The sequence below is a fragment of the Squalius cephalus genome (genome assembly GCF_949319135.1).
Source record: "Squalius cephalus genome assembly, chromosome: 15".
Lineage (NCBI taxonomy): Eukaryota > Metazoa > Chordata > Actinopteri > Cypriniformes > Leuciscidae > Squalius > Squalius cephalus.
The window spans coordinates 15,012,698-15,029,655 of NC_137136.1; the positions used below are offsets into that span (position 1 = coordinate 15,012,698).

At 36.8% G+C, this 16,958-nt stretch overlaps 1 protein-coding gene across 1 annotated transcript in view; it reads right to left on the reverse strand.

Moving 5' to 3' along the window:
• Positions 1–1,942: 1,942 nt before the first annotated feature.
• Positions 1,943–16,958, reverse strand: part of itga8 (integrin, alpha 8) — a 71,356-nt gene continuing 56,340 nt past the window's right edge. Inside the window, exons 23-30 of the mRNA XM_079894034.1 lie at positions 15,036–15,116; positions 14,339–14,444; positions 12,909–13,067; positions 11,869–11,982; positions 10,184–10,297; positions 8,108–8,209; positions 6,713–6,835; positions 1,943–3,566 (exon numbers count right to left, since the gene is read on the reverse strand). Coding sequence (XP_079750160.1) covers positions 3,477–3,566; positions 6,713–6,835; positions 8,108–8,209; positions 10,184–10,297; positions 11,869–11,982; positions 12,909–13,067; positions 14,339–14,444; positions 15,036–15,116 — 889 coding nt within the window. The 3' untranslated portion in view covers positions 1,943–3,476. The remainder of the gene's footprint in view (positions 3,567–6,712; positions 6,836–8,107; positions 8,210–10,183; positions 10,298–11,868; positions 11,983–12,908; positions 13,068–14,338; positions 14,445–15,035; positions 15,117–16,958) is intronic.

Genomic DNA, 16,958 nt, shown 5'->3' on the forward strand with positions numbered 1-16,958 from the left:
CCTCCTGCTCTCAAAAGGTGTAAACTCTGAATGCAAATTCCCATTGTTAGCAAATGTTTCCATGTGAAAGAAGTTTCTGTCTATATAAAGAAATGCAACGAGGCACAGGGCGATTCTGTAACTCAGATCCGCCCATAATGTTGAAGGACCTCAAGGAATACCTCAAGGTATTTTTCTAAATGTCGGGTTTAGCCTACATCTTTTACTCTTTATCTCTGAGCATGTGATGTTATTGTATTGATTATATTTGAACTGATTATGAAATTTACCTGACATAATATAGTTACATTTGATTTTATTCTGAATTACTCTGAAATTATTTTCTCAAGTAGATTTTCTCATTTTTCTCATATTTTCTCAACTAATTTGTATGTTACCGCAAGTTTTGCGTCAGATTAGTGACGACTAATAAGTGCACTTGGTTTGCAAAGACAAGAAGTGAATTTCCGTTTAGAACAGCAAAAATGCTGCTGACCAATCTAAATTTGGGTGTGTCTTACCTCTGTTTTAATTTAATGTTACTTTAGATAAGTGTACGTGGGAAACCACGGCATGGCCAATCCAAAGCTATTATAAAAGAATTAATATTGGTCTACTTATATCTGTAGTAGTGGCCATACCTTAAATTCAAGTGTATGCAATTCCGTGGGGGCTATACCAAAGTATCTTTGATTGTGTAAGCGTCAATGCAATCATCTCAGGTATTTATCCAATTACCTCTGTTTGGTGACCAAAACTGATGAGCTTGTGAACATGAGACCCGCGTTAAACAAGGTGTGAGGACCTCTGAGCGACATAGATTCCTAATGAACGAGTAAAATATAAAGTAAAGAGTTAAATAGAACAATCAAATGTATTGCTAAACTATATAATTGACCAATAACCAATTGGCAATCTAACCTAAATTCGAGGTCGTGATAAAATGGAGTCAGATAAGTTTAATTGGAACTAAAGACAGTAACGCGCAGAGACCATCACCCATTCTATCGGATACCACCATTGGACCAATTTAGACGAGCTTACAGTATATAAATATATTAGGGCTGGGTGATTTTTCAGATTTTTTGTTCTTTCTTGCATGTTCAGATATTCATACAACAATATTATGGGTGGCCATGAAAGTTTTGTGAAAATGATAAAAAATGCTGGCAGTAGCTGGCAACTTTTTAAAAAACACTGGCAGGGAAAGAGTTAATCTGACTCCATTAATTTGTTGTTATTTTGAAACCTCTCTTTAAAGTTAAAAGTTGTAAAGGTGCTGTAAGTAAGTTTTTAACTGTACTAAAGCATACAAATACCATAATATGTATGCAGATATTTAGGAAACATGCTGAGCTCACATACTCGTTACTCTGAAAAACATACTCTGGGTTGAGTTTCCCGTACGTACAATAACCCAACTTGCTGCTTAACTACCATAGTACGATGCATCGTTGAAGAAATCAACTAGCTATTCACGACTGTTTCCCGAAACCGCAAATTGGTCGTTCAACCACGTTGGTTAATTATGTCACGCAGGTGGTGACCCCTTAACCTGACCCAAGTTAATAACCCCTGACCCAGATTGTACATTAGGATATTTTAATATCTCTATTAAATTCACCACCATTCAGCTCAGTTTAAGCTGTCAGATAAGACCAAACATGGCGAGTTATATATTAGAACACACTGGTAGATAAATAGTATGTAGCGGAAAGCACATGTGTCCTGTGAAGCAAATGGTACAGATGTGTCATTGAGGTGTAAACGACCCTGTCTCTCCAGACAGAACCATCCTGTGCCTGGAGTGTCCCAACAGTCCTTAATCAGCATATTGAAGAATCCTTTGCACTAGATATGCATTAGTATATTATTGTGATGATAGTACATATTCGCTCAGCCCTACAACGTAACTTTGTACAATCAAAAGGAAGAATATTTCAACAATTCAAATACATAAAGAATAGTTTTAAATTTCATTTTAATTTCAGATCTATGTAAAATAGACAGGGCTGCACATCACAATACATGATTCATGGACTGAAATATTGATCATATCGTTCCAAAGGAGAAAATATAACAAGATGTGGTTTTGTCATGACTAAGTTGATTTTAAAACAGTTCTTGTATTATCAGTCCATATGTTTTAAAAGACACTGGTGGGCACTGATTGAAGTAAAAACATCCATATGAAAAAAAATAATAATATTTTTTTGTCATTAACATGCTCTGAATGCAACATGTTAGAGCAGCAATCAGAAAAACATGAATTCCCAACAGATGGAATTAATGTGCCTTCTTCATCTAACATTACTTATGCATTTAGAGCACTGAAAGACAAAATATTTTTGTTCTTTTTAGTTTGGAAAAGAAATATTCATGCCAGCCTGACAAATATAAGTATTTTAACTTTATATACAAAACAACCTGAACCTCAGGTTTTAAACATTTTGGAGCCAGTGTACACACAAATGATCAACTCAAAAATGTCCCATTATTGCACATGTAATTTATATCTATTCATTCCCCCTCCCCCATCTTTGTGCTTACTGAGCAATTATTTTACAAGCTTCAATATGTAATCAGAACAATCATTGACAAGGCATGTAGACATATGAGGCTTTGCTGTGAAACTACATTGTGGGCTGATGCAATGCACCAGCTCTTTAAGAATAAAGATTCTAGTCAGCCACAGATCGCAGAATTTACCACTACACCTTTATCATGATCAATAAGCCGCATTCTTATCTGTAAAATTTGCTTCTTTTTATGACAATCCATAATGTACATACTGTAGGTGACAAATGATTTGTATACTGTATGTGACATTTAATTTCTTTAAACACTCGGTAAAAAATGGCCATATATAAAACACTGCAAGACTGCTCTAGTAATAATCATAAACAGTTTTAGCATCTCTCTGCTGTAAACATGAAACATGGATGCCAACACTTTTAACTGTTTGGTGTCATATATTTAAATATGAAAAAATGACTTAAAAGAAGGGTGGATCTGTATTTAGCTGCAGTGTGTGTGTGGCCTATGTGAAGTGTACTGTGGAATGATCCAGACCTTGTGACTTAATACATATGATATTAAGTTCCATTGATAATGTTAAACAAGTAATCACTGTTTCATCGTAACCTAACAGGAAGTCGATGGAGTTGATCAGACAGTGAGATCTTAATCTTTGGGATTGTATTAGTCAGCTTCTAGTCTTGCACTGGCAATGTGGCTCTTTGGATACTGTGGATATTGCAGCTCTATCAAGAGTTCTTGATCTTCTGCCATTTTAAATAAAGCTTTATGAAAGTTTTTGAGTGGTACTGTGGCCCAGCTCACAGATCGCAGTCCAGTGTGGCAGCTGTAGTTTATTTAGAGGCTTGGATCTGTAGTCTTCTACAAAGATACTGAAACCTTTGAACACAGCTCCTCCACTGTCTTCATGGAGAATCATCCCATGGCCTCTTTATTCATCCTTCCTTTCTGTTCTGCTCTCACGCATCTGTGGATTTTTCTGCGGTCAGCTGTTCGCGGTCTGACACGTCATCATCTTTGGGTGGCCGTGCCCGATCGAAGAAGCCGCACTGAAGAACCAGAGCAGGTGGGACGAGGCGGGTGGGGAAAAGAAAAAAAAGAACAGAGGATGAGAATGTGATCCCTGGGATAACAGACATTATTTCTTTCATCCAATGTTTTGTCTGCTAAAACAGTTGCACAGATGTGCTCTTAAGGCTGAAGGACAATGACCCATTTAAGACCAGAGAGTCAGAGGACCACAATCAATGGAGATCAACTACATCCACATCTATTTACGGACATGCTGATTAAATATAATTTCCTTTAAAATTAGAAACAATTTGTTATAAGCATCAGGGCAGTAATCATAAGAAGTCGTAGACAAAGTTTTGACCGCACAAACACACACACTGCCGTTCCAAAGTTTGGGATCGGTAAGATTTTTTAATGTTTTTGAAAGAAGTCTCTTATGCTCACCAAGGCTGCATTTATTTGATTAAAAATACAACAACAAATTAAACCCAGTAATATTGTTAAATATTTAACAATATTAATTTAATTGAACTGTTTTCTATTTGAATATATTTTAAGGCGAGACATGGCAGGCAAAAACATTTTTTTTTTTACTGGTCAATTTTGAGATTTTTTTTTTTCTGATCTTCTTTCAGACTTGTGGTGAAAAAAAGTCAGAAATACACATTTAGGTCTTTATTTTACTACACTTTGTCTGTTCGCGTCTGTAGATTTCTCATAAATTCAACAAAAGTTGGCGTTCTTAATCAACATGCTGCTCCGCAATCACTGTCTGCACCCTGTCATCACATGCACCGCTGGAAAGCTCTCTCTCTCCTGTACAATGCTGTCGGATCCAAATATGGTAATTTCCTTTTTATCAGCATCATGTAAAAGGGCTGAATGCGCAATCTCTTTGGATGATGATAAATCTTTAAAGCCTGTTTTCTCAAAATGACTTTTCTCTCATACTTCAAGTCCGAAATCTCCACTTCAGTAGCACCTATATAAACCAAACTTTCCAGTCTTGTACCTAGTTATATTATGAAGACATTTACAGAGGGATTTGTAAATATATTATTCCTAGCCTGATTTATATAACATTTTATTCCAAAAAACATGGCGAAAATCATTTGTTTAAGGCTATTGACAGTATATTCTGATTTACAGGATAACAAAAGTAGATATCCATAAATCCCTTTTTCCCATCTAATATGTGAACACAATGAAAAAATAATTTTTAACCTGGCTTTATCCAATACTCAGATTTAGTTTTTTTTTAAATATATGCAAATTAGTGCATATTTAATTAGATATTGGCTAATTTGCATATTTAAACATTAAATTACAGAAAACTTGTAATACATTTTTTTCTCATCTTAATGTAGGTAATCAACTGGGAAAGTTTCATGGTGATATCTGCTAGTTAAAATTTTTACCCTATTCACCTGTAGTGTCTCGCCTTAAAATATAATGTATTCCTGTGATCAAAGCTGAATTTTCAGCATCATTACTGCAGTCTTCAGTGTCACATGATCCTTCAGAAATCATACTAATATGCTGATTTGATGCTCAAAAAACATACATTATTATCAATCTTCAAAACAGTTGTGTCCCGTTTTTTTCAGGATTCTTTGATGAATACAAAGTTATATTTCATTTATTTGAAATAGAATCTTTTGTAACATTATAAATGTCTTTAATGTAATTTTTCATCAATTTAATGCATCCTTGCTGAATAAAAATATTGATTTCTTGTATTTGATGCATTCCCCCTCCCTCTCCTTTATCTGTTAATCTGACAATTAAATTTAAATGAAATATATATACATATTTATATAATTATATATATATAGTGTATGTATACATTTTAATTTAAAATGTTGATTTTGATCAATTTCATTTGATCAATTTCATTGACTTCGTCAACAACCAATTTCACCACAAGAGGGGGCAATTACATTGTATCTCAGTAGGATGCATCTAATTTTTCTTCAAATCCATTATAAGTGACACTATCTATAAGATGTATAATAGCCTGTTAAATGGCCTCAGCTGCTCTAAAAAAAACTCTCAGCATCCGATTGACATTTCCTCTTGTGCACCCACGCACACTCGTCACTCTTCAGCGTGTTTAATGCATATGTGTGTGTGTGTGTTTGTGCATATTTTACATGTATTTTAATCACAAAAACGAAAGTTTGCATCAAGTGAAAGCATCAGGCACACTGGCTACCTACATAATAAGCTGTTTTAAGTGACACTATCTATAAGATGTATAATAGCCTGTTAAATGGCCTCAGCTGCTCTAAAAAAAACTTCTCAGCATCCGATTGACATTTCCTCTTGTGCACCCACGCACACTCGTCACTCTTCAGCGTGTTTAATGCATATGTGTGTATTTGTGTATGTTGGCCAATTAGGGCACATCTCCTCCATAGGGACCCAATCAAGTGCCTGAGAACAGCCCTGTAGACAAAATACTGATAAAATCACAAATGGCTCATTAATGCCCAACTGCAACAGCATTGCCCCCTCCCTCTCCTTTATCTGTTCATCTGATTTGCCAATTTTCATCAAGCTCTTCAATGTTCCCCATACCTCTATTCACTTCAATTCCTCCAACCCCCTTTTCCACTTCCTCCACCATCTCCTTCTCTCACTCTATCTCTAACAGCCATCTCTTTCTCTACCCCCTGTAGTTCCTTTGTTTTGCTATTTCACTGAAGCAGAGACGCAGTTACAGACGGAAGACTTGAAGACTAATGCCAACAATCACATAAAACACTTTGAGAGCCCTCTGTCAACCAGGAATAACAGAAAATCCAAACTATGTGCAGTAACATACAGTTATCAGTTCTTAATTGAAATGCCAGTCTACTTTTTGTGAAGTCGGACTAACAAACCTAGATAATGTGATTGTAGCTCAGCTTCGTCCTGCATGTGCTACAATAGCATGCATCATTCTACAATAGACCTCTGCGTTCTGTGCTTTCTCTGAAATACAGAGCTGATGCACAACATGCATTTAATCCTTCACATTTTTCATAAATCAATGTGTAGTATACTTGGACAGACAGATGAAGACTATAAAAAAAATAGTAGTAGTAGTCTTACACAAGGAGAGTATAAGTCTGTCTGTGTGTGTGTGTGTGTGTGTGTGTGTGTGTGTGTGTGTGTGTGTGTGTTATGGCCAACCTACCTTCCACATTGCTAGGCTAAGCATAGCCAGCACCAGCAGTCCCAGCAGTATAGCCAAAAGTATTACCCACAGGGGAATGGCAAAGGAAACATCAGGAATGGCCCACACCACAAATGTGCCGATCTTAAAAACACAAGCGCACAAACACAGAGGTCATTAATATTTTACTACCACTGATGTAGCTATGATATTAGCACACATACATCAGGTTGACAGCTTACTATCCCTTATATTCTCCCATCTCTTTCTCTTTTTTTACACTAAATGTAACAGAAGCTCCTTATGAATGTTTTGTTTATTCTTAATATTTAGTTATCTTCCTTTCTGACAGTTTTATACAGTACAAAGAGAAGAAAGTAGGGGTGTTATGATTTGATTATAGCACTCAGCTAAGAAGCACTGATGCAGTTAATACACATAAAGAGCCACACAAAAAAGTAATGTGGCGGTTAAAGCGTACAGTGATTGTATCAGTAAGTGTTGGTGATACCATTAATACATGACTTTCAGTACCATAGTATTATATGGTACTTCAATGTACGTCTAAGAATAACATGGTACATGTCAGAAATACCATGGTGGTACTTTGGTACTATGTCTCCCCAAAAAACTTATTTTTAGGGTTTTTAGTAAGTAGCGGTAACCTAGTGGTTTGCACACACACTACTGTTAAAAACTTTGGGGATAGTAAGATATTTTAATGTTTTTGAAGGTCTCTCACCAGGCCTTCATTTATTTGATCAAAAATACAGACAATTTAAAATAATTGGTTTCTATTTTAATATAATTTAAAATGTAAACAATACTTTAATCATTATAATATGTATTATTATCAATGTTAAAAACAGTTGTGCTGCTTACTGTTTGTGTTACTGTTTTAATGAATAGAAAGTTCAAAAGAACAGCATTTATTTGAAATGTAAATATTTTGTAACATTATAAATGTCTTGGCTGTCAGTTTCATGCATCCTAGCTGAATAAAACTATTAATAAAAAAAAAAAAAAAAAAAAAAATCATAGTGATCCCCAACTTTTGAATTGGTGACGCACTGAATCTTGGTGCTCTTGTGGAAACTGAGAGTTTGAATCTTGCTTGCAACATATCCTGATTTTGCTCCTAATCATTTTCTATCATATCCACTCTCTTCTAAATAGGAAAAACTGACAGACGGCAAAAAAACGAATGTTAAGAGACTCCCATGCTTCAAGCTACCCCATAAATGTCCTTTACCTTCCTTATCAAAGCTAAACAAACTGAGCTCATAGGCATTTAGTGTATCTTAACCCTTAGTTGAGAATCTTTTTCTTCTCTTGCTCTAATCCACGTTCTCCTTTTTCTCTGTTGTTTTCTACTTTCTTTAATCCGCACCCACACAAAAACTCTAGATTACTCACTGATTTACTCTGGTGTGGCAGTGTCTCAGCTTTGATCCGATAAGGCATGGCCGTCACTTGAAAGGACACTGTGGAGTTTAGCGTGTAGTGGTCATTCCGTCTCTGCCAGAGGAAAGCAATGGATTAGCATAAATACAACACACATGGAACCATCTCAGAGCGAGCGGGACAGAGGCTGGCCCCTCGCAGAAGAGGAAAATGTCAGATTAACATTAACAGAACGCACATGGCGGGTGTCTGACAGGGCGCTGAGTTGTAATAGCTTCAGCATGGATGAGGCTTAACGAGAAGCAGTGGTCAAAAGAGCAGCAAAACAAAACTTAAAGCACTTCCTTCAAACTAGGATCATTCACACACATGCAAAGAGCACTACTGTCCTGCAGACACACCAGCGTACGTGCTCTCATACACGTGTCTGGTTTCTGTAGATGTTCCTCTGAAGATGAGATGAAAGCATTTTGTTCTGACGATGTCAGGGTTTATGGCGTCACATGACCTAGGTGTCTAACTAACTGGTGATGTCATCTCCTGTGTCACCAGCCGAACATCTGAGGTTGAGTTAAACATTTGGTCGTGTTCAGAGAGGAAGGGTGGCCATGAACTCATTTTCTCAGCCTCATGCTGTTGCAAAACTGAATGAGTTTCTTTCTTTGGAATGAAAAGACTTTCATTATATTAACAAACAAACAATCAAAGCCGTTTGTTGTTAGCCTAGAAATCTAGACGCACCCTAGCGGCAGCAAATGTATTTTGCAGCCAGGGTAGTCTAGCAACTCTCCGTTGACTTTCGGAGCTGTAAAAACCTAAATTGGGTCAGGCCAATCACATCGTGTATAGAGTAGGCGGGGCGGGCTTAACATAATGACGACAGAGTTGCGACGGTTACCTGCCACTTGAAAACAAAGAAGAGTTGAAGACTTTGACCGCGACTCTGGAGGACTTGGAGTTAAGTTTTTCTTTGAGAAAAGAGCAAAGAACGGCACTTAAGTCATTCTTAAAAAAGGAAGATGTGTTCGTAGTTTTGCCGGCCAGATTCAAAAGCTGAATCTATCAACTAACGTAAGCTCCGCTGTTGGGAAAACGCTCTGGTTGGTTGAAGCGCTGTCCTATTGCGTGCAGAGTGAATTTGAAAGACAGCCGTTTATCCCGCCCCTCGGATTGAGCCGTGTCTATGGGGAGTTGCCAGACCTAACATCTTGATGTAGGCTAGTTTGTTGTATTTCACAGAAGAAAGTAAGTCATACAGGTTTGGAATGACATGAGGGTGAGTGAACTATACCGTTAAAACACAACACTGTTCTTACACTTCACTGTCTGCACTCCCATTGGTAGTTGCCGAATTATGTTATTGTGCATTTGCATGAAAGCTGAACTCTGCTCAACTTCGTTGCATCAGCCACAGTCGCTCATGTCACCTCAAATAGCCAACGCTCATTGAAAATGAATTACTGCCGGTCAGTTTGTTGCTGCAAATCACAGTCAGTGTAAACGCAGCTTAATAGGAGCCTTTGATCATAAAGTGATTTAAGAAGTGAAAATCACCAGCAGGACTTTACAGGAATACTGTGAAGATAACATCTAAAAACACTGTGACAGTTTGTGAATGTTTAAACACTACAGTAGATTCCATGCTGCATCCTTCTCTGTGATGACATACACTGTGTCCCTGCTGAAAAGACCGGGAGATGTTGTGCTTTTGGATGCTGGTTTTTCAAGCAGGTTTCTTAAAGGGATCACTTACTTCCCCTCATGTTATTCCAAACTGTATGCTTTTTTTTCTTCCGAACGGAAAACAGCATATTTTGAAGTGGTTTTTTTTGTCGATATGCATTGAAAGTTAATGGGGTTCAATGTTGTTTTGGACAGACTGACTTTCATTGTTTGACCTTTTTCCCAAACCTGTATGCATTTCTTCTGCGGAACACAAAAGATGATATTTCGAAGAATGTTGGCAAGCAAAAACATTAGAGCCCAGTGACTTAGTAACTGTTGAAATAAAATTTTTAAGTGAACTATTTTTTTTTTTTACTATTTTAACCTAGAAGAAATTAAAGTATATTTGTGTAATAAAAGTACCTGTAAGAAGGTGTTAGCCCAGAGACGGGATCTGAACTTGATCACAGCGCTTCGCCCTCGATCCAAACGATCCACGACACACTCCACCATAAGGCAGTTGATATTAGAGCAGTTCTAGAGAAAAAGTAGAGAAGGTCTTTCACATTAATAGTCTCTTCCTGTTTGTGGAGGCAGTATGTACAGTGATCTCAAAAGTTTGAGAACATCTAAACAATTATGAAACGCTTAGGCCACATCCACACGAAGCCAGAGCTTTCCCTATCCGATCTTTCCCTTGTTCTAAAAAACAATTACGTAAACACGATGTCGTCTCAAGAAATATCTGCGTACACATGAAACCAATGAAACCGGCTCAAAACGATGTAGTATACATGCCAGACCCGTATGTGGCGCTGTAATTCTGCCACGGAGACACACAGAAGAATTGGAGCATGCGCATAAACCTTGTGCGCTTTATACAATAATAACAGGCTCAGTAGCTGCATCTTTTTTCTTACCAATAACTTTATTGAACAATATAAACAACCATAAATGGCCAGGTATAAAATATGAAATGTCTTAATCAGACAACAGACAAACATCATAGCATAAGAAAATATAAATAAATAAAGAAGTAAAATAAAGAAACAAAATAAAAATACATTCAAGTAAATATTAAATAAAGAAGTAAAAGAAGCTCAGTAAATTCTGCAGCACGAACACAAGCAAGTAGTCCGCAGTTGTTGTTGCCGTTACGTGACATAGACTAGGCCAGGATCTACACGTGGGGTGATGACATCATTTCACAAAATATACGGATTGGCTGTACACACGAAAACGCAAGGGTGTCGTTTTCAGATTTATCCACTCTGGATTTATCTCATTAAAAAAGAAACAAAACGATTTCAGGCTCCCAAAACGCTCCTAAAGCCGATACGATACAAAAATTTTACGTATACAGTTAAACGCGTCTCCGTGTGGACAAAGCCTTAGACATAAAATGAAACATTTTTCAATTCAAGATTTCACTCAAATTCTTCTGCTGATAATACAATTTGTAATAATAACAAAGTGTCAAATGAGAAAAATTTAAAATACAGGCATTTTCACCTCATTGTACCTCTGCTGATGTGCTGTCTGTTTTAAAAAGCCTCGTATTTGATTTTGAATGATTTTAGTGGTCACATTTAAAGAGTTGAGTGATGGTGTGTATGTAAGTAGTATCAATGCTAAATGTTTGTGTATGTGCATAGGACATGACCTCTGCCCTGTCTTATCACATTGCCTAAGGTGTGATGGACTAAGATTATCAAAACCACCTGGTCCATGTGCGCACACACACACACACACACACACACACACACACACACACACACACACACACACACACACACACACACACACACACACACACACACACACACACACACACACACACACACACACACACACACACACACACACACACACACACTAAAGAGACACTTCGAGAGAGCAAGACAATAAGCATAATATAAATGACCTGTTATGAGATTTACAAGCGAACTCACCCTTTGAGGTTAACACAGGTCTCCATAACACACGTCTAGTTCAACATAAGATTCTATCCATCACATCTATGAGAGTGTTCCCACAGGGTGTACAGCCATATGCTTCAGGAGGTTTGTGAGAGTGTTTGTGGTTCTGGTGGGAGTGTATGTGTGTACCAGTGTCTTGCTGCTGTGGCTCTGGGCTGTAGAAACAGATCGTCTATGGCGAGTTGGACCGCTGCTGTTCCTCAGAAAGCCCAGTAATTCTGGAGTGTCCTGAAGAGTGGAGGTCTAAGCATGCAAGAGAAAGATGGGAGAGGAATTGAATGAATATTAGATGAAATGAATATTAGATGCAACGTGATGTGTGTAGGACATTTTTTCATATTATCCTTATAAACCTGAAGACAAACATTTTCAATTTAATTGAACTTCTTTTATATACCACTTTTCAAAATAAATATTGTTCCAACAGTTTTCAGCACTGAATGATTTCTGAATGCATGTCATAAGGAAGGAAAGATAAACACTTATTAAATATTTTCTATTATTATTATTATTTTATTTATACAATTATTGTATACATAGTTGTATATGAAGTTAGTATTTTAGGTTAAAATAATAATAGAAAGATAAGTCAGTCACTTATATTTCATAATGTAGTTGTCACTGTGTAAATGTGGTCAGAGAGACAGACACAGAGTTCTGGGCCAAAACTCTCCTCTAAAGTTCACAGGAAAAGAGCTCTAATATCAGTCCAGGTGGTTAAAATTCTGAACTCAGCATGAACGCAGATCAGTTACAAGGCACAGAGACTTCATGAGGACGTTGTGACGCTTCATAATAACTGCACATGAAATCTGAACAGCGATAATGAAGTCCAGTCAAGAGAGCAGAGGGGTCAGAATTAGTCCAACACTCTCTGATCAAAAACAAGCAGGCCTCAGCAGTCACAGTTTTACATTTATTTGAGGCTCATTAGTAAAAGCACAGAAACCTGAGATTTATGACAGCTAGGGACACAGCCAAGAGAGAGATTTGTGATGCAGTTGGAGAGAGAAACGTTCATTCAGATAACTGGCTCTGTGTACAAGGAAAGATTCAGTCAGGGGGCCGAGTTAAAAATTATAGATGTGGACTCTTCCTTCTGAAGTTGACTCTCTTTAGGAAGGACACCCTCAGGGAGGAAAAGGACAGAGTGATAAGTGTGAGTTTACCTCTAGCTCCAGTGGGTTGAGGGAACCGTTGACGCTGCAGTGTACAGGTCCGTCAGTGATGATCTGAAGGGCATAGAGGAGGTGTTCCTCACGGAACTGACTGGGCCAGCCCACCTCCAACACCGTCCTGCTTATTGAACTTGGACCCTTATTATGTAACTGGGAAAAAGAAGAGAGAAACAAAAAGAGATTAGCAACAAACTTAAACATATACATTTAAATCTATTAAAAAATATTCAAGTACTTCCCTTATAAATATTTATAGGGATGCATCAATAAGAAAATTATGGCTGATACCATTATATATTTCCAATTTTCTAAATGTTATAGCCGATAACCAATAAATACACATACTATGTAGTGTAAATGAATTAAAAATGAAACTCACTTCAAGTGATTTTAGGAATCACAAAATTATCATCTACAGTATGAAAAGTGGAATCTAAATGTTATATTTAAGAGTGTTATTAATTTTCAAGTGTTTTTAAATAACTTTAAGTGGGTGTTGGAATGATAAAATAGAGGAAATGAGCATGAACAATTAAATGTCCAATATCCTAAAAACATTTAGAGTTAATAAAAAATTAAGTAGATTCACTTACAGTATGAATCTACAATGTTTCTTCCAAAATACTACTTACTAAAGTGAAAAACTATGGTAAATTTCCATAAGGGGTGCTGTTGATGCCCAATACATTTAATATGAATCATCAGATTTTTATTTCAAATGGAAGAATGTACAAGAATTGATAAACATTAAATCAAACACTATGGGCTAGCATTAGCATTAGCGGTTGAACTAAACATGGCAGAGCTGAAACTGCTTCTAACACAAACCATCTGTACAGCGTCTGGCCAACATTACAGGCAATTAAAAAATTAATAGCTGCAGGACAGATGGCGTTTAGTGAGGCCCTCTCACAGCAAAAAGAGGTCAGGAGTCTCCACAAAAACAAACAACAAATAGCTTTACAGAAGTTGTTTTTTGCTAGCTGAATGCACTATGCTACGCTCCATGGGGAAAGTTTATTGTGGTTTATTTCTTATAATAGATTAGTGTTTAGTTTTATTGGTGGAGAGAGTTAAAACCGTAACACTGAGTCACAAAATTAAACTGTCTTTCGTATAAATATGGATTAAATTCACTCACACTCTGTGTTAAAAATAATATCTACTGTACATTAGCTGTGATTAGTTGTGGCATGCTTGAATGTCTACTATCTACGTACTGTATGCGTGTATGCGAGTGTATTTATTAAAAGTGATTACTACTGATCTGGATCCCTTTGATCACAACAAAGTTTGGAATGTTTGCTGGCCAATCAAGAGCACATTAATCCTAATACTTTTATAATCTATCTCTTCTTCTATTCCTGTCTGAGGCTCTCCATGTTTACCAAGTTTTGTTTTTGTGTCTGTTTATTCTGTACCTCATATATGTGTTGAACCTGAGGGCCGATATCATCCTCTCTCACAGGTTTCTCTTTTGGTTCCCATCGAGGGAAAGGCAAAACAACCTGAGCTGGGTGAGACACACTGAGGAAAACAGAGAGAGGGTTTTCAAGCAGGTTGTATAAAATGCAAAAAAATTATCATGTACAGTCTAAATAAATATTTTCCAATTAACACCATTCAAATTTCAAACCCGTTTTAATTTTGCAGTGTGGCAGATATCCAAGTTAAACAGGATATTCAACAAGAAAACAACATTTGACTGAGGGAAAGTAAGAGATTTGCTGGCTAATACATCATAGAAACATATGCCCTATTTCTTCACTTTGACCTTATGGCAAGATAATATTTTAAATGAACAGAAGTGTTTAATCAATATGGGCCTTGTGAATAACCTCTCCAGATCTCTCTAAACAGGCCGTTGATTTTTATTTTATTTATTATTATTATTAAAATTAGAATCCTAAAAATTGCTAGGTTGTTTCAATCCATGTTTGGGTCAAATATGGACAAACCCAACCATTGCAATACATTTTCAAAATAAATTATAAACCCAATGGTTGGGTTTGTCCATATTTGACCCAAACACGGGTTGAAACAACCCAACATTTTATTCCAGTGCGCTCATTTTCTGCTCAGTGAGACAGAAAGAGACAGATAAAAAGAGATACTTACCCTCTGATCTCCACCTGTGCTCTCGCCGCAATGCTCAGAGTCAAATTCACTGGGATGCTTCTTGCGTTGTCCTTATTAGAGCTGTTCAGAGAAACAAATATAATGTTTATTTGAAACAACAATCTTTACGCTACATTATCAAGGTAACATTTTGATATAAAATAAAGTCCCAAGAACACAGAGTTAGGTTAAGTGCACTATGAGACAGTAAGGCTCTTCTGTAGAAGGTCTCAGTGAACTGGCCACAGTGTCTCAGACTACTGAACAGTTCCATGTGTGAGCCTGAGGCAAGGAACATCTGTGTTCTGTGAATGTATCTGTCCTTTGAGGGTGCGAGGACGAGAGGACGAAAAGGGAACAATACTGTTTTCATCTGAGTGTGTCGCTGTCCTAGAGTTCCCCGAGTCAACTGTCTCGCCGGTCATTCTGCTGTGAAAACCACAAAATCTCTACTAGCCAAACACACACACACACACAAGTACACTAGACGACACTCTGTCTCATTTCATATATCACAACAATGAACGCAAATATTATACAAAAGGAATTTCACCTGGAAGGGAAGCTAAGAAGTCAAAGGAGAGGATGTATGCATTGCAGTTGTAACTTTGATCTTGTGGAATAACTTGGTCACAAAAACGATATATTTATTATATGCCATAAAACTCACTGTGTGACTGAAAGGAACAAGGAGACGGAAGAATCTTTGAAGCCTTGTAAGATTTTGTTTCATTCATTCAGGTCTTATTAAATACTAAATCATGAGTCAAGAAATGTAATACCTTCATTCCAGAGAATCAGAATCCAACCAACATAAAATAAAAAGTAGAAAAAGAATAATACATAAAGTATACAGTTTAAATTAAATATAAAAAGTTCGGGCTCAGAAATTAACTTTTATTCAGCAAGGATGCATTAAAATGTTCTAAAGTGACTACATTATATGTGTATTAGTAAAAACATTTATAATGTTACAAAATGCATTTATAATGTTAAAAAATAATTTTAGTAAAAAATGTATCACATTTTCCTTTCCACAGATATATTTAGCAGCTGTTTTCAACATTGATAACAATAAGAAATGTTTAATGCTTTAGCATCAAATCAGCAGATTAGACTGATTTCTAAAGGATCATGTGAAACTGAAGACTGAAAATTCAGTTTTACCATAAATAATTTATTTGGTGGGCCAACCTTGGTGGGCATAAAGTTCTTTCAAAAACTTTTACAAATCTTACAGAAAGCAAACTTTTGAATAGCAGTGTAATTTGAACTTTGTATAATTATTGATTACATAATTTGAATTACTTTTAAAAGTAAAGAAACCAACCATTAAAGCCATGTGTCATACGCACACAAATTTAAAAGACTTGAAAGACAAAACATATTTTTTGTTGTTGCTGTATGACACCTGGCTTCTATCTCTCTGTATCTGTAGTTTTCTCTCCCTCTTCTCTGTTTCACTCTTGTTCTGTCTCAAGGTGAAAAATCAGAGTGGGCAGAGGAACATGTGGCTAGCATTAGTCACCAGAAAATGTCTCTATTCTCTAGAGACACACATACCGAAACAGATAAGACACACACAACAAATGCATTCATACAGCACACACTCTTAAGTGCAAACATATTACATGTGCACACTCACATGTGCAGGCAAATACACATACGCATACGTAGACTCACCTTCCTGTTTGACCTAACCTTGCTCTGAGACTTTAGGATTCAGTGATTAAACCTTTAGGGAAATATCTCCTCCACTGAGAGCAGCCTGGCAGTCATCTCAACACCCCAAAACTAACATGCGCTCATAAAAACCTCCCTGTGCGTATGTGAAGTCACATCACAATGAAGAGAGTTGTTATAACAAATACACTTCACCCCTGTGCCTAACAGAACATGGCCAAGGACATGCACACCAAGTGG